Source organism: Camponotus floridanus, unplaced genomic scaffold (assembly GCF_003227725.1).
Source record: "Camponotus floridanus strain SB8 unplaced genomic scaffold, Cflo_v7.5 scaffold36, whole genome shotgun sequence".
Classification (NCBI taxonomy): domain Eukaryota; kingdom Metazoa; phylum Arthropoda; class Insecta; order Hymenoptera; family Formicidae; genus Camponotus; species Camponotus floridanus.
The window spans coordinates 427,410-450,380 of NW_020229503.1; the positions used below are offsets into that span (position 1 = coordinate 427,410).

At 27.5% G+C, this 22,971-nt stretch overlaps 2 protein-coding genes and 2 long non-coding RNA genes across 4 annotated transcripts; 2 read left to right on the top strand and 2 right to left on the bottom strand.

Annotated features, from left to right (window-relative positions):
• Positions 1-1,416: 1,416 nt before the first annotated feature.
• LOC105252847 (protein C10) lies at positions 1,417-2,607 on the bottom strand. The gene is made up of 3 exons (XM_011260447.3): positions 2,049-2,607; positions 1,779-1,955; positions 1,417-1,705 (listed from the first exon to the last, which is right to left on the bottom strand). Exons 1-3 carry the CDS (start codon positions 2,086-2,088, stop codon positions 1,572-1,574), a joined length of 351 nt encoding a protein of 116 aa, XP_011258749.1. The 5' UTR covers positions 2,089-2,607; the 3' UTR covers positions 1,417-1,571.
• Positions 2,608-3,261: 654 nt separating this feature from the next.
• Positions 3,262-4,201, bottom strand: LOC109610109. The gene is made up of 2 exons (XR_002192623.2): positions 3,984-4,201; positions 3,262-3,903 (listed from the first exon to the last, which is right to left on the bottom strand). It is a non-coding gene; the product is annotated as an uncharacterized LOC109610109 (long non-coding RNA).
• A 1,923-nt stretch (positions 4,202-6,124) lies between these two features.
• Positions 6,125-9,521, top strand: LOC105252858 (lipase 1). Its single transcript, XM_025410912.1, has 7 exons — positions 6,125-6,202; positions 6,630-6,810; positions 6,984-7,098; positions 7,548-7,731; positions 8,468-8,623; positions 8,762-8,986; positions 9,142-9,521. The coding sequence occupies exons 1-7, from the start codon at positions 6,125-6,127 to the stop codon at positions 9,316-9,318; spliced, it is 1,116 nt and encodes a 371-aa protein (XP_025266697.1). The 3' UTR covers positions 9,319-9,521.
• Positions 9,522-16,671: 7,150 nt separating this feature from the next.
• On the top strand, positions 16,672-21,480 carry LOC112638739. Its single transcript, XR_003123145.1, has 4 exons — positions 16,672-16,994; positions 18,333-18,716; positions 18,850-19,336; positions 21,315-21,480. It is a non-coding gene; the product is annotated as an uncharacterized LOC112638739 (long non-coding RNA).
• Positions 21,481-22,971: the final 1,491 nt, after the last annotated feature.

Consider the following 22,971-nt stretch of genomic DNA (forward strand, 5'->3'; position numbering starts at 1 on the left):
TGTCAAGTATTTGTATAGTGCCCTTAGAAAATATAGAAAATTATTAATTAATTTTTATTTAAGCTTTTAATGATATTAAAGCTGATTTTTTTCAATATTATTGTTCGGGTTTTCTGCCTTTGCAGAAAAATTTGCTGAGCTATTCGTTTTTTTAAATTATTTATCAGTTACATCACCGATACTCTTCTGATTATAGAATATTTGTTTCTTAATATATCCACTCAGGGATAAATGAAGATTATAATATTGTTTCAAATAAAATGAATTTTTTCTTATATGACCTCAGCATCTTTTTCTTCAAAAAAATGATGCATTTTACAGTTTTATACAAAGAACTTTTTCAACTATACAAGATTGACAAAGGGGGACTATATTCGCTTATCTCTACCCAAGTAAATCAAGTTGCACGAACTGTTCTAAGTAAATGTCAAGAAAATAATTCCAATGTATTATTTATCGTTAAATCTATAATTTCTGTTGGTTTTATGCAATTTTAATATACTTGCTTATATGAGTGAAATTGTATATTTAATATGTATTTATCCAGCTGTTCGCCAGAATATGAAGTTAAAATGTATGATACATATAATGAGTGAAAATTTGATTATACAATTTGTTTTTCGAGATTTGGAAATACAAATGATTTATTAGCCATTGTGCCTATTGAATATATAAAAAAGTCACAGTATTCTACATATCTTTCGATTTCGTTTATATCTTTCTTTTTATAATTATATCTTTATTTATTTTATTTATTTTAATAAAGATATATAAATCATGATATACTCACAACACTTCATCTCTGTGCGAACAGTGGAATATATTTAGTTTTTAGAGCTAAGATGTAATAGCAAAAAAATTCAAAGAACATTTATATAAATAAATATTATATATTTTAGTAGATTATATGATATACTTATTAATATTATACAAATAAATATACAAAATTTTTAAGTTTTCTCTTCTCTAAATTAAATATTTAAAATTTCTTGGAATTTTATTTTCAACAGAAGGAAATGTGTATATACGAATTTATACTTATATTAGTTGGAATCTATATTTAAGCAGAAGTATTTAAAAGTATTCTGTAATGAAATGGGGAAAGAACATTACAATATTCTTATTACTCCTTTCATAAAAAAAATGTTATTTATCTTTACACAAATACCCTTACTAGAATAATATATATAAGTTTAACATTAAGTAATGATCAAATAATTTTATATATATATATATATAATTAATTTGTTAAAATATTAAAAAAATACATATAACAAACGAGAAGTGAAACATAATATATCAATATAAAATCATAAGAAATAATAATAAAATCAAATGATAGACTTTAAAAAGCAAATAATAGATTTTGTTTCTATATCGAAACATATATTTCGATATAGAAACATAAAATCTATTATTTGTTTTCCTAGAAATGCATGTGATAATTTTCTCAATTTGTATAAGTTATTCTTATTTATGCTGTTGAAATAGTTTTGAAATAAATTAATATATGTACGCAAAGATTTTTCCTATCATAATAATTTATGTATAAATATGATTCAACTGTTCTTCTAGAGAGACGCTTCAGTCGAAGAATTTATTGTAACCGGTGGAAGGAAATATGAACGGACTTGACTATGTAATTGTGCTACTTCGGCATCTTCTCTCTCTAAAGCTCTAATGAGCTGTGCAAATTGTACAGTTCCTGTTTTGTATACACACAATAATTAATTCTTATTCAATTTTATCGATATATATATTTTCATATAAATACGCACCTTCTCTTCCTTCTGGAAAACCGTAATTTTTTATGACATCCATTTGAATCTGCGTCACTAATGGAAACACAAACTGCATCATTTTCAACATTTCGTTGCCGGAATTTTCCTTTGCCTCTGTAATCTTTTGCAAGTTCTCTGGTGTATTTAATGCTGTCAGAATATCTGTCAATATAGCTGTAAAAAAAACAAGAAATGTTTGCTTATATATTGATATAATTTTCAGCTATAATATATGATTTTAAAATAAACTGTTAAAATTCCATCTACCTTTCGCAGTTTCTAACGTAAAACTCGGGACACTTGCCATCGCGTGCACTATTTAACGTAACAGATGGAAGGTTATGCTTCAGCCACTTGTTATTTTATCGCTGTTTTAATATTAATTTAATAATTATAAGCAGTAAATTTATTACACCGATCACTGAAATGATTGTTGTAATTAAATTGATTAAAATATTGTATAAATATCAGAGATATTTTATACAACTTTCAACAGTGATGATAAGTATTGTCTCTTTCCAGACTATCACTCACAATCTAATACATTTTTATTCGATAACAGCTGACAGCTATTTCTTTTTAGACAATATTAATGCAATTACGATATTTTAATTTGTTTACATTTGCTCAAATGACAGCCACGCGCATTTGACGTTTCTTATGTTATATGTTTCAAGACTGCCAAACTAAAAAAAACTATTCATAAAGGTGCCATCACATGCGACGTAACTTGCGAAATGGCCATCACACATAAAATTCCATAAGCATGCAAGAGTAAGGAAATTGATCAATCACGGTCGAGTATTGGCCCCTTGGAATATGATCATTTGATGTAATATATTAAAATATAAAATATAAATATAAAATGTTATATATATATATATATATATATATATATATAATATATATAAAAAATATAATAGGAAATTTCTTACATGTAATCTTTAGTATTTAGTAACAGCATATAAAGATTAATAAAATGAAGAAAAAAAAATAAAACAAAATAAAAGAAATTAAACATGCAAAACATTGATTGAAATATTTTTTTGTATTACAAAATATTGTAATTAAAACATTGTATACATTATAAAAAATTAATTAAAATATATTTTATACATCACAGAACATTTATTAAATTATTATCTTCATGATATATCCTTCAGCTAGAGTTACAAAACGATGCTGCATTAATTATTTAACTTTTTCTAATATATTTTCTAATATATTTTACAACGTTGTACATTGTGACTGTCATGAGCATGTGTGAGCGCATCAACCAATAGCAAGACTCTTATTATAGGATCTCTAGTACGAGTTGGTCGTTCCTGAGATAGATTATTAAATGTCACTCACCAATCACAATCATTCCTCCGAAGACTGGTAATGTTTTATTTGTATAAAGAATATAATATTAGATTTCTGTATGTAATATTAGATATTATAGAATATAAAAATGTATAGTAATATATAACGCTGCATAATAGTCTATAAGAGGTGATTGATAATAAAGATCGCCAACTCGCCAGTTCAGAAACTTTGAGGAACTTTGACTCTCATAATTATTCGAGAGAGAAGTCAAAAATTAATACGTTTTTCTCTTCGATGTAACTACATGCTACTCGGAGTCGGAATCTGATGTTACTGAATGCAAATCATTCTCTTTTAAAATGTTATATACCATGGTTCGCGTTATACCGAGTGTACGAGCTATGCGGCATACATTCCTTGGTTTTTTCTCAAGCTCTCGCAGAACTCTTTTGTCGATAGTTTTGTCACGGTGGAACGGTGTATCAAAATATCGTTTCGATCCGAGAAGTCCTGTTTCTCTTACTCGATGAATACAATGCAATATGGTAGAGCTTGACGGATGCCGCTTACGATTGGGAAATCGTTCTGCGTACAAACGCATCGCTGCAGCGGCATTTTCCCCAGCCATCCCATAACAGATAATCATATCTGTATATTCTTCTGCCGTAAAACAACCCATTATGCACGTTAAGTAAAGCCTACAAATCTTCTTCTTTAATTTTTTGGACCGGCTAGTCCACACTGCCAGGGAGCGGACTCAAAATCCTGTTCTTCTTGATTTTTTTAAATGATAAATCTTGCATAAATCTTAAATCTACAAATTAAAACACATCAATGTCAGAGCCATATCACTGTCAGATTACAGATGCAACGGTTTTTATTCTCTCTACTCACGCAAAGCACGGAGTTCTCTTCTTCTTCTTTTATTTCTATTTTTTTATTTCTTTATTATTTATTTATTTCTTACGGAACTAGAGGGTTCTCGTTCATACTTCGGCCATAACCCTTGGTCCATCATTTTATTTTCATTGAGTCGTAAAAAATTAACTAACCATAGTTGAATGTGAGAAGAATAATTAAATACGATTGGTTAGTTTCTTATGATTCCGTCAGTTAAAGCAAGATGGTGGACCAAAGGTTAGGCCGAGTCTACAATAAGTAATTTAAGTCTTAAGCCTTAAGAGATTGATCAATCACAGTCAAGTATGAAGAGAATACTCGACTGTGATTGGTCAATTTCTAGGCTTAGGGCTTAAATTATCTATTGTGGATTCGGCCTAAAGCCGGATCTACATTGGTCGTATCGTAACGTCGCAAGTCGTAAGCAAATTAACCAATCATAGTGGATTATTTCAAAAATAATCAAATAGAGGAATTCTAATATGGCCGATGCACCACATGGATACATGCGAATAAATGAAAAAATATTTATAAAATACGACTTTTAATTTTAGTTAGTTCTCGATACATTAAAATAAGATTACATTCCTATGCGAAATATTATTTACAAGAAATTCTCAAACCTTGTAGAAAAAGATTTCAATTAACAAAACAAATTTTATTTTACAGAGAATAATATATAAAGCAACTTTTTTAATTTTATAATTAATTCTCGATACATTAAAATAAGATTACATTCCTATGTTAAATGTTATTTACAAGAAATTTTCAAACTTTGTTGAAAAAAGTTTCAATTAACAAAACATTTTATTTTATGGAGAATACCCATACAGCACAGAAGCTTGCATCAACATTGCTGCAATGTTACAATATTGCTCACTGCAGTGTAATGTTGCAGAAATAATGCAGAGATATTATTTTGTAATATTACTTTGGCAATATTGCAGCAACGTTTTAACATAGCCAAAATGTACATGTGTTAAAAATAATAACAAATAATTTGTTTAATAATCTGGATCCTTCATTGGGTTAGGTTTTAGAATATTAAACAGATTTTTTTTTAATTGAATGGGGTAAATAGGAAATAATTCATTTATTGCACGCATTAAAATATTCTGGTGTCGAATGTATGTAAAATAATTGTATGTAATATTATTAAGATAAATATTTAAGAAACATCTAAACACTAATAGAAACACTAATCTAAACACTAATAAAAACACTAATAGATGTTTTTTTAAAGACATTTTTTCCTATCTTTCTTAAACATTTTTTTATATTTTCAAAGTTTATTTATTAAATTTAAAACGGTGTCTGCATTTATAGCAAAACGCGTTTTAATATTATAAATACGTTGCACCGTAATATTGCTGCAATGTTGCATTGCAATATTTCTACAAGCGGACATTTTACCGTTGCTGCAATATTGCAGCAATGTTGTAGCAACATTTTGCAACATTTCTGCAATGTTGCAATTTTGCAAAGAAATATTTCTGCAATGTTGCTGCAATATTTCTGTGCCGTATGGGTATTTTGCAACACAAAACAAAGTTTACTCTACATTTAATGATGACCCTCGCTATTTATTAAACATATATTCCATCAAATATACCTTGGCAAAATCATATTATATTCATTAAACTTGTTTCGTTAATAACTTTTTAATAAATAGTAAGCGACACTTAAAACCTTTTGACACATACTCGGGAGAGTGAGCTTGACAACACATGTCAAGATCATTGAAATCGGAGGTCATCCGTAAAGTTCATAATTACCTCTTTTTTTTATTCTTCTTTTTTGTTCTTCTTTTCTATTCTTCTTTTTTTATTCTTCTTTTCTAGCTGATAAAAAATAATCATAAATAAAATGACGATTCATTTTATATAATGGTACACAACGTGTAAAAAGCAGTTAGTATCTGTGTCGCGATATAGCATCTATATCGTTTTCCCGTGTTCTGCTTTATTTTCAACGATATATATCTCGATACTCCGAAAAACTCTCGAATTATCCGTTTTCTTTCACTATTTATTGAATCATTCCTGGATGATATGAAATTGATCAGGCTCATGTATTTGCTATCGTTTTGTAGTTATCTTAATGCGGCTCCAATAAATGTGATCTCTCAGATAAGTATGCTTATTAGGAGAATAATATGGACTAATTGGAATCAGTTCAACATCGAATTCAATCCTGATTCCATTCACGACACGGTAATGAATGTTTTTATTCATAGAAATGAGGATCAAAATCTTTAATGTTTCGATTAATTTCTTTAATGTTGTTGAAAGTGTGTAATGTTGATAAAAAGTAATCTGCTGTTATTGGCCGCGTTCTCTTATTCAGAACAAAAATCGCATTGTTCTGCAAAATTATATTATATCATAGTCTTTAAAAATACATAGAATAGTATTTTTATATATGTTTGTTGCTTTTGGAGAGTTGATTTAATATTTAATTATTAATACTTAATTAATTAACGTCGAATTTATTTTTATTTGTTTTTATGTAAAAAAACGTAAAATATGTATGATTACATGCCTATGCCTATGAAAATAAATATATTACGCATTTCTTGTTACTCAAATTTATTGCAAGTTCAGATCAGTATTTCCTCTTTTTTACACAGTCTTTTTTCAGCCGGAGATGATAAGAAAAGCGGGTTATCTTGTGGAATCTCACGTTGTAATGACAGAAGACGGCTATCTCTTGACGTTACATCGTATCCCAAGTGGCAATGATTCTTTACCCGTGCTGCTGCAGCATGGTCTTTCTATCACCTCCGCTGTCTGGCTTTTTCTTGGCAAAGGCAAAGCATTCGGTATGATCGTCAATTAAACTCATACATGTATCGCACAACCGTTATCATAACACTAATTTCTTTCTACACAAAAATGCCAAAAAATTAAAAGTTCATGTTATATGTATGATACATGAAATTGTAAATAATATGATAAATATTGTAAAAAACACACAATTTTTTTTAAATTTTAGCTTACCTATTAGCGGATCAGGGATACGATGTTTGGTTGGGAAATGTTCGAGGTAATATATACTCGAAGGCGCATATTTCCCTGTCTCCTTCAACTTCGACATTTTGGAATTTCAAGTATAAAATAATATAAAATAAAATACTAGTATAAAATAGGAGTAATAGGAGTATTAAAAATAAAATAATAATAATTTTGACAAATATTTGTTTTAATTTGACGCAAGGATTTGTTTAACTTATTATACATATATTTTTTTTTCGAAAATGCATTGTTTTCAAGATATCTCATCTTTTATTCTCTAGCCAATACAATGCATTTGCTATTTGTCTTGATTTTTGTCTTAAGTCATTCTTTGTGCAAAATTCTATAATAATTTCTGCTTTTACAGAATACTTTATATATCATATACATATGTATGTAATATATTTATTTTCTCTATACATGTGTATGTGTGATCGTGTTTATATTTATATATTTTACGATATATAAATGAATTTTTCATTAACTTTCACGAAATGGGCATCTATGATTTACCCGCGATGATTACATATATCACGAATATGAGATCCCAACCATTGCACACATCTATTGGTCATTCTATGGGCGCAACTAGTTTTTTTATAATGGCATCAGAGCGTCCGAAAATCGCTCAAATGGTGCAAATGATGGTCGGTCTCGCGCCAGCAGTCTTTATGAACTACATGAAGAGTCCGATTCAATACTTCTTCCCATTTATAAGGGAATTAAAGGTAAAGTACAATGGTGATATAAGTGTTAAAGGATATATAAGTTATTGTTACATAATAACAGTTAAAAAAGTATAAAAAAATAAAGTACATTTTTATATTTTTTGTTTTACAGATAAAGAAAATCTGAAGAATGAAAAATAATATTAACAGCGTTAGAAGTTAAATGTTATGACACATAAAATAACATAAACAATATAATGTTAGTAACAATTAACCTAATATTGCTGATTAACTACTTTACTACTTAAATCTAATAATCGATTTATAAAAAAATACTAGACTGTGATTAATCGATGTGGTTATTTATTGCTTATATTTTTTTATGTTATTGACTTAATGTACTATTTCAATTCTTATTTTATCAATCAGAATGAAACAAATTCCTAGTAAAATAGAATAAAAGTATTAAAATCTTCGGAAATTTTGTAAAAAAAAGAATCTATTGCATTTCTAATTTATATTTCATTGTCTATTACAATTTTAATTCTAAACGTTAACAAATTTACATCTCTTTTCATGTTTGTTTACTGTCCATATTCAATTTTTTGGTTTCAATTTTAAGATACCTTGGACGAGTTAAAATTAAAATATCTCTTGAAGCTTTTATTAAAATTAATTTAAATTGTTAAAAAAATTTGTTAAACATTTATAAATTCATTTTGAAAACCGTTAAAATTCTCGAAGAAAGAAGAATTACAAATAAATTACTTCACGATTAAGAGATTTTCAATTACAGATACCGATGCAATTGCTCTTCCACGGTGAATTCTTACAAAGCGACATTGTGAGATTTTTGGCGAGAAATATATGCAATGATAACATCATCGCAAAGATCATCTATTTCAATTTGCTGTTTATGCTTGTAGGTGATGATCCCAAGCAGTTTAGCTATGTAAGTAATGATTTACAGCCGAAATACAACTCCGATCGAATTTTCGATCATCGCATCCCATCGTTTCACGATCGCGCGATCACGCTTCAGACCGAACTTCGCGCATATATCATTATTATTTTCTACTTATTGTTATAGTCTCTGCTGCCTGTCATCTTGAATCACTATCCAACAAGCGCCTCTGTTAAAACGCTACTGCATTACGCCCAAATATTTGAATCGGGCAAGTTTCGTAAATACGATTACGGTCGCATGAAAAATCTGTTTATCTATAATTCTACAGAACCACCGAATTATGATTTATCGAATATTACAGTATCAGTCGCGTTGTTTTACGATAATAACTGGATAATCAGCACAGAGGTATGCAATGGAAAATAGGTATTTATTTAAATAATGGAAATGTATATGTAGTAAGGAATCACTTGACTATATATAAATCGAATTTTAAATTATTTGATTGGGGAGGTAATTTAAAAGAAATTGCATACGATAGCTCACAAAAATATTTCTTCAAGGATATAAAAAGATTGTGCCATTCACTGCCCAATGTAGTGGATATGTACGAAGTGCCGTGGTCCAAATTCAATCACGTGGATTTCATATTGGCTAAAGATGCGTCAAAACTCGTATACGACAGGATTCTCAAGATCATGAGAAGAAAAAATCCAAACAACATTACATCAGTGAAATAATATTGTCAGCAATCAAAATTAAAGATAAATGTTACACGCTAAATCTTCGGTAATATTGATGATTGTAATCGTTCATTCAATGAAATGTAAACTTATAATATCTTAGTATTATTTACAATATCCAAAAATGTTTATTAAGCGTTTAAAGATTCGGGAGCATTGTTTTTATAAATCGTAGATGGAACAACTAATTTAGAAACATTTAATTCCCAGTTATTTTTCACTTGTCTTGTCCTATACACAATTATTAGATTTATATATTGCATTTCGGTAATTTACCTTCTACAATATGTATTTTTGGAAATACGTTATGAATATATTAATAAGACGATAATGTTATTTCTTTACTTCCTTCATCGCTAATTAAAGAAAATCGTTAATAGAATAAAGATTTATTGTAACATAAAATAATTAACTATTACGAGCAGTCGTATTTATCTCACTTTTACTTTTATACTTATTTTTTTCGATAATACGTCGCAAAATTCTTACATCGTTCATTTTTTAAATTTTTTATTGAATAAAAATCACTCTATTGATCGATGCTATGATATTGATCGTGTATATGTATTTTATTTAGTGACATATTGCATTCCGATTCAGCGCTGTTAAATGTTATTACACTCGAGTCAACGCAAGAGAATATTTTGAATTAACTGGATTTGACCGAACAACAAAATCTCTATGTAATTCTCAAAACGGTAAGTGTATCTTTATAATTGAAATAGAACTTATCATTGAAATAGAACTAAACTTTTTATTTATCTTAGTTTTTTTTAATGCTGTTAAGAAATGGTTGAAAAACATTTGCCGCTTTTTAATTCAAAACTGAAATTTAGGCGAAAAGTTAAAACGCGACGCATTGACGAAACGCTTGCCATCCGCGGCACGTTGACGGCACCGACGACGCGAAAGGGTACTTAGCTTCCTATTCAGGCACTTTAAGATTTATCATAAATTGAAAAATTTAAAATAAACCTCAAGGCACCATCCAAGTACTAAGCCTTCCCACCGCGACAAGGTGTACCCCATGGGAGGGTTATATTATATATATTTTATATATAATATAATATATAATAATTTTGTATTATACTATATAAATTTTAATTCGCAAATAAACAATAAATAAAAATATAAAAGATATGAGAAAATTTATTATTATATAAAGCAATGTTCAAAATAATTGATTTTAAAACTAATTATTGCGTGCAATTAATTTTTAAATAAATATATTTTAATGTTATAAATCGCGTAATTATAAAATAATTTATATTTTTTATACATATAAATTTTAAAAATATGATAAATAAACAAATTTATATTTGTTTATATATGTAATATTTAATATAATAAATATATTAATATGAAATGTTTTATAAAATATAAGAAGTATCTGAAAATATTAATTAATAAAAAATTTTATAAAAGTTTTAATTATTTTAAAATAAAACCGAATATTTTTTATAAGTATATGTATTAAATATGTTACAATTTAAAATCACTATTGAATCACTATCAAAGAAGTAAAACGAAACGAGAAATATGTATATTTTGAATATACTATTGATAATTGATTTATATATTATTGCATCCGTGGAACGATATATATCGAACGTGCGCGACACAATCGGCATACACTGACGTTCGTGCACTCGTAAATAATAACACAATTTAAGATGCACAAGAATTTTAATAAATCGCGAGTAACATACAAGAATTCAGAATAATCGTAAAATGGACACGAGTTCGCAAAACTTGACAGCTGGGCTCAGACATTTTGCCAATCGTTGTTTTAACAATACCTTGACAACGTGCGCGGAAACTATCTTCTTCAAAAGAATTCAACGAGTGACGAATACAACAGGACGGGACAGGACGCAACAATATAATAAATAATGAATGTGATAAATAATTTATGACTTACATCATCTTATTAATGACTTACATCATATCTCATTGGTCCATCCATTTCCAAAACCTCCTTTTTTCTTTTGTTTTCTTTGCTTTTTCCTCGTCGCACTTCAATCCTCGTAGTACTCATTTGAATTCCTCGTTGCACTTACATTCATTCGCGAAAAATTCCTCGTTGCATTTGCAATTGTGTACAAAGAAAGAATTTAATAATATATGATACATCTCACATCACTGCTTCACTGCTCAAGAGCCACTGAGCGAATGATCGTAAGTTAGAAACATTACCGAGTTACTGTTTATATCGCCAAGGTTGACTATGTAAAAAAAGAATTTGATAATATGTGAAACGTCTCTCACGTCACTACTCAAAGCCACTGTGCCAATGATAAAGCCACGTCACATATTAACAATAGCGCGATACTGTTTATCAAGGTCGAACACGGTGTTATTGATAAGTCTCTCGTTGCCGAAATATTTTCTTTATTATAAAATATTTGCGTGAGGAATATTAAATTATAGAAATAGTTTAATTTATTGATTAAGATTAATTGATTATTTATTAAACTATTTATCAAACTATTGATATTAAAGTTTTTTGTTATGCTAATTATTTGCATTTATAATTCGATTATTTTACTTCGTGTTTTCTCACAATCCCTTCCCCCCAAATTATATTTAGATTGTCAAGTAAAGTGATAAAGTAACACGGATGGAATATATTTGTGACTCTAAGTATTAAAATAATAATTATTGTCCGTAAAGTTTGCAAACATCGAGGTAATTATTTAATATCTCGGATTTCTTCACATTAAATCAATTTTCGATTAAATTGTATATTGTTTAGTTAACCAGGATTGAGAAAATTTAAAGCTTTGGTCGAAATATTTAATTCTAATATTGTTAAAGAAATATTATAATAAGCATCGATGATCAAAAGATCATAATATATATATAATTCTCTTCTTGTCCCCTTTTATGTATCCTCTGTTTCAATTTTTATTCGCGGTAATGAATGATTACGATTCGATAAAGATTTATCGTTGCGATATACAGTTTCATATCGTTTATCAAAAGTTAATTAATTTTTAATTATTAATATTTATAGCAAATTATGTTTCGATACTAATTGTAATTGTGTTTATTACAAAAATTACAATATACGAAGCGTTTCTCATCACTATTTTATTACTCGAGAGTCATCGTGCGAATAATGACAAAGTCGTAACGTATAATGTGCTATTGTTTATATTTTATAATGTCAAAGTCGAACACAGTGTCATCGATAATTCGTTGAAATATTTGATATGTTATAAAATATACATATAAAATATACATATAAATATACATATAAAATATACTAACAATATACATATAAAATATACATATAAATATACATATAAAATATACTAACGCGAAATATTAAATAGCAGAAATACTCTAATTTTTATTGATTATTAATTAAACAATTTATCACGGATCATTTCGTTACGTTAATTATATGCATCTATAATTCAATTGTTTTACTTCGTGTTCTTTCATAATGCAAATTACATTTAGATTGTTAAGTAATACGATATCCGTTAGCTTTATTTATTTATGAATTCCATATCGCACAGAACTGAATATTCTTAAAATAAATTATTAAATTAAGATTCCGAAAATACCGTGTTCTTTCCGCGTTCTCTTCGCGTCCTCATACAAGATTATCATTTTAACAGAAAAATTTTATCGCTGTCCCTCTCGTCAGATAATATTTCTAAATATTGCTAATTAAATATAAAGAAATGTCGAATAAAAGAAAGTGAAGATTCGATATGATAAGTCAACGATTAAATATTAGTTTCGCAAATTTTAATTTTCGATCATCTTCGATATTATAGAATCACGAGTTAATTATTATGGATTTAATAATTTGTTTTTTCAGTTATATTTGTATTTACAAATTTTTTTTTCGTATTGGAAAATATTCATAAATAATAAATAAATTAATAATTAATAAATTATCGTTGCGAAAACACCGTGTTTTTATCGCGTTCTTTCTCGCGTTTTTAGACGAGATTGTTTTAATAAAAAAGTTATCATTGTTTTTTCTGTTAAGTAAAATTTAATGAAAGTTGCGTGGCTCGTACGAGTACCGCCGAGGAGTCGAAACGATTTATTATCGTTTTCGGAGAATTATTTCTCACCGATTCTTGTGAGATCCATTCGCAACGTCTAGTTCGGTGCCCTGTTGAAAATTGGGAATTTTTATTGTAAGGTTGAAGGAACTAATCTCAGGTTTTCCTGGCAATTTCCGAAAGCAATGATTTCGGTAGTAATTCAACGACAATACACTTCTTTAACGTCAAATTAAATTAAATAATATATATTTAGATGAGAGAAATGTCTTCTTGAAATCTTTTCTTTTCTTCGTTAAAAATGTTCTATTATTATTAGAATTGGTATTATTATTGTTTATATATATAATGTCAAAAAGATTTAATAGTAAATTAAATATGGATATATAGCGTTGTGTATAAAGTTGAATTTTTCAAGTAATTTTATATTGTAATTAATTTGTATAAGTTTTTTGATAAAAATGATTACGATCAAATATATTTTTATTTAATATAATTTGTCTCTTTTGAAAAATTATTTCTAGATGCTAGGGATATTAACATTAATTTTTAGTTTATTTTAAGAAACTATTTGCAGGTGTTGAACATCCATCGCCATTTTGAAATATTAGTTTTTAGATATATACCATTATATATATACATATATGTATAATAAAATACATGCACAAGATCATGTATCCAAATTATTTTTATAATTTTTAATAATGTTATATATTATATATACGCGAAATTATACAATACATGAATGTTACATAAAATGTGCGAATACTTAAAAATTTCGAGACAAATCGAATGGGTATCCCTATATCAGTAAGATATTGGAGGATATTAAAAGAAAAGAAATTATTAATTTAAACGTAATAAGAATAAGAATCTAGAGAATTAATCCAGAATTAATTGATTAAAATTATTTGATTTATTTTATTTTGCACACTGTCCGAATTGAAATTTTTTAAAATCTTGCTGATATCGGATTCGATTAGTCTCGCGCGCGCAAACGGTACCCCAAATTATATGTGTTCGCACATTTAACACAAACTCCAATGTATTTTATTATTTATAAATATTATTTATAAAATTTTATACAAACTCCAATGCATGTATTTTATTATTTATAAATATTATTTATAAAATTTTATAATTTATAATTCTTTGTAATCATATATCATTTCAATAAAAAAGATCATTATATTCATTTAATTTTCAATAAAGAAGTATATTTCTTAATAATGGAAGAACATGTTTTTTGATGTGCATCAATTTCGTGTATTGAAGATAATGACGAGAAATAATTGTCGTTAAATTATTACTGAAATCATTGCTATCGAGAATAGTCCGGAAGATTCAGGATTCGTTCCCTCCTACAGTGAAGTTCCCGACGTTCAATGGATCACTTAACTTTTCGTCGCAGATTGATCTTGCAAAATCTAATGTAAAATCAAGATGTTAATCGTTCTCCATTTTTAAGATCGCTCCTTTTTTTATCGGATTACCGGTATGTCACTTGCGTATCTGCAATTGAATATTTTGAATATTATCGATTTATTTATTCATTGCGTTTTATCGCGAATTTTAAATCGCGATTTATCTTATAATTTAATTGTTGACTTATACATTAAAGCTTTGTTTATCTTTCCACGTCTTTGAATATTGTTTTTTATAGTTCGTGCAAAATGCTGGTAGTGAAAATATTTTCTTCTATAATATGACAGACGATCGATAACTTTATTAATAACTGTTTTAAACGTGATTCTTTATTTCTTCTTTATTTAAATCTTATTAAACTCTACAATTACATCTATTATTAGAGGGACTTTGAAAATCATTCGTCCCGTTACCTTCTATTAAACGTAGCCATAACGCGATTTTTAATTATATTTTAAACTTATAGAGCTCATTTCATCTTATTCAGCTAATCATGCGCGAATTAGGATATGTGTTTTATTTTCAATCGTGAAATTCATATAAAGTCGCGTATATTAATCGCAAATAAATCGGACAGTGAAATTTATGTAATTAAACAATACGGACCACAAATGTTTGCCAAAATATCTTCGTTTGTCATCATTTGTGTAATAATTATATCGCACGCGTGTCTATTGATGGTTTCGATTATTATATTATAAAAATTATGCGTATCTCGCAATCGATTATTGTAGATTTATTTATTCGTCGCGTGTTCTCGCAAATTTTAAATCACGATTTACTTAGTAATTTAATTCTTGATTTCGAAGTTTATTCTATTTATTCATTTTGAATATTTCCTTTGATAATCTATACAAAATGCGCCAGTAATGCAAATACTTTCTTTTACAATCGAAGAAACGATCAATAATTTTAATCATGACTCTTTTGATCACGATTATTTACGTTATATAAAACTTATTAAATTCTATTCTATGTAAAAATTTTTAGTAAATTTTATTTTATACATATATTTTAGACAATTTCGTGTGATAAATTATTCCATGTAATAAGTTATTTTGTATTAAATTTTGAATTATATTATTTAGAAATCCAAGAAACGCAAATATAATAGAATAGTGTATCCGATGGAATCAGGCATAATTGATACATATGCAAAGGAAACAAAACTCATCGATATGTTAAAATTTATCTCGTGCCTATCTCCGCGCTAGCAGAAATTTTCGGCTCTAAGAGAAATTATTTCCGATCCTTATCTTCCGCGATATCGGCGATACCTAATGAATGTCAATGAAAAAAAAGATTGTCCGTACGACAGAAATCAATTAGGAGAATATAGAATGTTACGTACTTGAATAATTAATGGCACAATTAATACATTTTTTTTTCTCTGGTATGATATTTGTAAACCTCAGCTTTCTCCTTTCGCAGCGAAAGGAAAAATAATTTATCCGTCCGCTAAAGATAACGATGGAATAAAGATGCTTCAAACACGAGTAAAAAATGTAAAAATAGAGAACAGAGGAAAGCATTTTTCTATAAGAACTCTCCATATTATTAAATTCGAGAAATAAGCTCTGAAGAATTTGATGATCTTATATAAAACACATTTAATTCCTTCCAAGAGATCTTATATTGATGAATAAAAGATATTTTCTAAGCAAAATTAAATATTACAGTAATTTCTTCCTGTTTTCGAATTATCTCTGTTCGAATATTGGAGTCAAGAGCACAAATGTGGACCATATTAGAAGTGTAATTAGATATAATAAGTGTTATTATTTAAGCAAGAGCAATTGTGCTTAAAATATTTTTGATATTTTATATATATAAATCAACTAAAAAGCGTTTCTTCGCGTACTATTAAGAGCTATACTCTGTAAGCGTAAACGCGTCGCATGTTTGCTCGCGCAAATGTATGTGCGATTTATAAGCTGCGAAGACATGAAAGTAAGAATCCAGTATTACTCTATCCATGTTCCATTAAACTTGATCCAGTCTTTGTCCCATGATCTGACACCTATAACTTCGCATACATTGGCATCATTTCACCTCCTCCTTTATCGAAGTACACCTACGCAGCGGACATAAGCTGTCATAAGAGTTACCTGCAATCAACACAAATAACGTCATATATTTCTTAACTAAGTCAAGTTCGTTCCGGAGATAATATAATAGACGGAAGTCTTATTTTATCACGGTTATAATCGTGCTGAAAAAGTATGTAACATTTCCATTTAACATTTAAATTTACTTGGAGTTAATGATATTTATCTAATTAGAATTTTCTGCTGGTATAATTTTAATAATAATTCTAATAAATATTTATATTTACTTTCTACTATTGATTTTGATCTTGATATGTCAGGTCAACATCATGATCCTGAGTAATAAACAAAATAAAAAAAATGCGTTTTAACGTCTTAGGATTTTAATTATACTGGATAGGACTTAAATTATCCTGCAATGATACCCGATGCGTTTGTATTATAAGAATACTTTATAATACAAGCATAATTACAGAATTTCTTATCGTTCTGCAAATCTGAGATATTTAAATTGTACTATTAATTATACAAATGAGAGAAAGTTATTTTTTAATACGTAGATTAATATATTTTGTTAACATTACAAAAATAAGCTGAATTCTGAATTATTAATATAGTAACACAATAACTATAAAATTACATCTTAATATTTATTTATTTTAACATCTCTAAAGTTTTTATTATGTTAACATATCAACATATGTATATTAGTACTGCATTAATTATTACTTGCTAATACACATAAATTAATAAATGTACAATATATTAATATGTAATATATATATATATATATATATATATATATATGATTTAATAGAGGATAATATTACAGATATAGAATATAATTTTAATATAATGTAAAATTCTTATGAATGTTGTACATAATAAAATATTATATGTTTAATTAATATTGTAAAATACTGTACATATAATTAATATTTAAATATATTTATATATAAATATTAACAAATTAACAAATAGTTATATTAACATATGTTATTAATATTTTAAATCCTATAAAAAGTATTTTTTACGAATGTGGTTTATTAATATAGTATTAATATTTTTAATTTAATAATAAATGATATGGCATAATTCTTGGAGTACGCTATCTCTATAATATTTTTATTCCACATTATAAAAAACCTTTCTTAATTTTAATTTAAAAATCTATTTTGTGAGAAAAACACGATTATTGATTTGATCGATTAGAACGATTTTTCGTCGTTTTAGTTATATATCCACCATATAAATTTGAAAGAGTGAACAACAACATAAAAAATTTATTATATTCTCTTATATACAATACTGTAATATTATATTCTAGTGTTAATAATTTACGTTTTTTTATTAATTTGCTTAAAGATAATTTACCGATACAAACTTGTAATAATATAGTTAATAAAATTTTATTTGAATGTATATTGATAATTGTAAAAATTATCAAATTTTTGGTAGGAATATACTACTTTTAAACAGTATAAAAGAATTCAAATATATATATTTACAGATATTTTTGCATTCTACATAACGGCCTCTTATGCTTTAGACCTACGCGAAATAAACTGTTCTGCCATCTTACAGCGCTCGATCGCTAGCACGAATTTGGAGTGGGAAGAACGGCACCGTGCTTTGCTATTACATATCATTTCTCGATCGAAACGTCTGTTAACGACCTCAGAAGTTGTGTGTTTACATATGGCATACACATTTATTGTAATATCGCCAAGTGTTATTAGTCTTTGGAAGTTTCTCGAAATAATAAGAAATCACAAGTGCGCATGTATATCTTTCATGTTACAATGATAGTGGATAAAACATTAATTTATTGCAGCTAATTATTGTAACGAAACATACACTTGCTTAGAAATTGTAGTATATCTCATTATACAGAGTAAGTTATTCAAAATTAAGTTTATTTTTATATATTTGTCTTAATTCCATCTTTTTTCCATTAAATCATGGTAGAGACAGTGCTGTGTCTAATTTGTCCGTTTGTACTTTCTAACAAAAATATATTTTTACAGATATCTAAGATAAAAGTAGTATCATGTTTCTTAAACTATTGTTAAGCAGCAGTTTAACTATCATCGTCGCTGCGGCTTTTTTAACCGACGAGATAATTAAAATAACTCAGGAAGAGTTAAACAGGCATTCAAATTATATATTTCCGCATCGTTATGATATCATCGTTACACATATCGAAGAAAATATTCTTGTCTGTAACTGCATTATACGTACAGAGATTAAACATCCAACATCAAGCATATTATTGTATTATTTACACGTAAAAAATATTAATCTAACTATGTTTTATTCTTCATATTTTAAAAATGATACTCAAGAAGAGATCATTTATACATCGGTAAAATTTATGTATGATGTTGAGAAAAACATTGTCAAATTTATATTCCCTAATGATCTATTGCCAGGGTATTACAACATAAAATTAGTTTATAATATAACTGAAGATACAGGCCTAAAAACCTTTTATAAAAGAGATGAGCGACAATGGTAAGTAACTGTTAAAATGTTAAATATATAGTAATTTCACGATGTTTATGATCAAGCCCTGGTAAATCATTTTTCTATTTAAAAAGTATTTTCTAAGAAAAACACATTTATACATAGACACGTACGTATTTGAAATGTTTCCATTCTTAATTATATGTTTCTTAAATCATCTTTTTGTAAAAAATTTTGCAATTTAATATTATCATTATTATTAAAATGAATGTAAGCTCCAAATAAAAATTAATTTAATTAAAGTAGGCAGCAATAATACACGTCTTATACAGCATTTTATTGTCAACACTCGAACGAAATCAAATATTCCGGTAGAGGTTTGAATTGTTTTCAAAATATAAGTAGATTTTGAAGGATTTATATTTTTATAAAACTTGCTTATATGAAAATTGAAATTTTGAACAAACACTTAAGTTTTACACTGTTTATTTTGACAATATCAAATTTTAGGAAATTCATTTCTAATATTTAAAACAGTCTATAATTTAGAAGGAAAACATTTCAAAACACATGTTTATATAAATTTTTTTTATCCTTATAGTTCATAAAAGTCATTATCAAAATTTGATTAGATCATAAACACTTACATAATACAACTTTCATAAACACTCTGCATATAATACATACAATTATACAGGGTGTTTCATTTTAATCCTATCATTTAAATTTCTCGGAATCTAAGCAAGATAGAGAAAAATGTTTTAGACAAAAGTTGTATGGTTTCAAGGGGGACATAAGATGGTGTCATTAGTTTGATCTTGAAGAGCCACCTGAAGGACAACTCCAACTTTTTAAATGGGGCACCCTATATGCTTTTGCATATTCTTGTAGCTCATCTCAAGAGCTTTTCAAAACACTATAATTAAGTTAGTTTTTATTAAGTACTTTCCAAGTTATGAGGCTTGAAATCATTTTTTAATTTTACATAAACCGTAAAATATCTTGTAAAATATTCATTTTTCGATTATTTTACCTTAATACTTTTATGTACAAAATAATGAGAGGAATCAATTGGTGTAAAGAAAAGACATAGTTATTTTTAAGAAAAAATATGTAATTGTTAATTGCAAATTACATATTTTTTTTCGAAACAACTATGAGTTTTCTTTACACCAATTGATTCTTCTCATTATTTTGTACATAAAAGTATTAAGGTAAAATAATCGAAAAATGAATATTTTACAAGATATTTTACGGTTTATGTAAAATTAAAAAATGATTTCAAGCCTCATAACTTGGAAAGTACTTAATGAAAACTAACTTAATTATAGTGTTTTGAAAAGCTCTTGAGATGAACTACAAGAATATGCAAAAGCATATAGGGTGTCCCATTTAAAAAGTTGGAGCTGACCTTCACGTGTCCTTCAGGTGGCTCTTCAAGATCAAATTAATGATACCATCTTATGTCCCCCTTGAAACCATACAACTTTTGTCTAAAATATTTTTCTCTATCTTGCTTAGGTTCCGAGAAATTTAGGTGGTCGGATTAAAATGAAACACCCTGTATATATAAACTACACTTATGCTGTTTCATGTATTTAAACGTGTATTTACACACACCCATATTATTTAAAAATATTACTACTTTTACTAATAACTAAGACATATATACATATGTGTTTCATTTAATAAACTAACACTAAAATAAGCAGTTTCTTTCACTTGTATAAAATTATGTACAAAATCGTTGATAACATATCAATTAAAATCAATTTAATAAAGCTATTATTCCAATACTATTTTATATTGAAATTTATTTTAATTTTATTAAACGCATTAAAATTTTGATACTAAAATATTAATTATTAAATATTTATTTTGTATCTGTATATTCTAAAATAGACATTTAACGAATCCCGCACAACTAAAATATATACAACTTTTATACAATTTCATTGAAACCACTTTTGCATCAGGTATTGCGGTGTCTTTTATTATTGTTAATTCATATTTCTGAATGTGATAGGTTTGCAACGTATGTTAATCATATTGGGATCCAACACATGATTCCGTCTTTGCCCGAATCTTTAAGCAGAATGCCATATTATAATCCCAACTACAATATTATTATCGAACATTATCAAAACTATAAAGTTTTATTAAGTCCACTGATACAAACAACAGAAAGGAATGATAAAACATGATGAAGACATATTTTTATACGTTTGTAAAGCCTATTTATCTACTATTTCTCAACCGAATTAATTTATCTTTTATGCCTGGTACAAATGAAGGTGTCAGAGTTAATATGTGGTGTAGAATGCACTGCGAATTTGCACATCAATTTGCTGAAAATATAACAACGTACATGTTCGATAAATGGAAACGTTTGAATCAAACTTGGGAAATAAATCATATTGCACTTCCGGATTTTCAAAACGAAAGCATTATAAATTTGGGACTTATTCTTTACAGGTAACTATATAATTAGAAAAAATTTACATATCTTTTCTCTATTTTTAAATTATTTGAATATATTATTTGAATATATTTTAAAAAATAAGTTATATTGTATGAAGCACAATGAGAGGAGAAACATATCTAATCGTTTATTATTAGTCCAGTTTATTATTGCCCAGAAAGTTATTGCGATTTTTGTTATTTAATATTTGACGCTTTTTTCATGTTGTCTTTCTTTTGTATTTATATTATATCAATGTAAAAGCGCAAATTTCGCTCTACATTTTAATGAAAATAACTGTGTTTTGATATTGGTTTCCGTTTTATTTAAACTATGAAATTAAGAATGATAAAATCGCAAATTCTACGATTTTTTTATATAAATTCAAAATGAGGCGTAAGTAAAGCAACTGAAGGCGCTCAATATTAACGATGCATTTGGTCCAGGAACCGCTAATGAACGTACAATGCAATAGTGATTTCCGTAAATTTCAGTGGAGAGTCTTGAAGTTGAAAAGTTCTGGACGACTGCGATTATTGACGACGACCACTTGAAGGTGTTAGTTGAAACAGAGTCACGCACATCGATTCAAAAACTAGCGGAAAACTTGGCGTAAACAAGTCACCTGTTTCTGATTACTTGGAACGAACTGGAAAACAAAAAACCTAGACAAATGAATGCCGCATCAATTGAGCGAAAATCAAAAGAATCATCACTTTGAAGTATGTTCTGCACTGATTTTGCACAAACAGAATAATCCGTCTCTTGATCGCATTGTAACGTGTGATGAAAAATGGTTCTTGTACGATAATCGTCGACGTTTTGCACAATGGTTAGACCATGATGGTGCGCCAAAACGCTCTCCGAAACTAAAATTGTATTAGAAGAAGATTATGGTGACTATTTGGTAAATGTCAGCCGAGATAATTTACTATAAGCTTTTTAAATTCGGGTGGAATTATTACGGGAGAGAGGTACTGTCAAGAATTGACAAAATGCATCAGGAAACTGACAAGTTTGCGTTCGGTGTTGGTCAACAGAAAAGATCCAATTGTTCTACAACAATGCTCGACAACGCCGCACAACGACGCTGCAGGGGAGAATTAATTCATTGAGCTATGAAGCTCCATGAAACTCTGTCTCACCCATCATATCTCACCCAACTGACTATCACTTCTTTAAACATTTCGACAATTTTCTTGCAGGGGAGAATCTTTAACAA

Bases quoted from the DNA above. Each gene is read 5' to 3' on its own strand.
- LOC105252847 (XM_011260447.3), bottom strand. From the start codon at position 2,088: ATGGCAAGTGTCCCGAGTTTTACGTTAGAAACTGCGAAAG. The intron at 1,956-2,048 runs GTAGATGGAATT...TTTTTTTTACAG, and splicing joins TACGTTAGAAACTGCGAAAG to CTATATTGACAGATATTCTG. The intron at 1,706-1,778 runs GTGCGTATTTAT...TATACAAAACAG, and splicing joins TTTTCCAGAAGGAAGAGAAG to GAACTGTACAATTTGCACAG.
- LOC105252858 (XM_025410912.1), top strand. From the start codon at position 6,125: ATGCTTATTAGGAGAATAATATGGACTAATTGGAATCAGTTCAACATC. The intron at 6,203-6,629 runs GTAATGAATGTT...GTCTTTTTTCAG, and splicing joins CTGATTCCATTCACGACACG to CCGGAGATGATAAGAAAAGC. The intron at 7,099-7,547 runs GTATAAAATAAT...CACGAATATGAG, and splicing joins TCGACATTTTGGAATTTCAA to ATCCCAACCATTGCACACAT.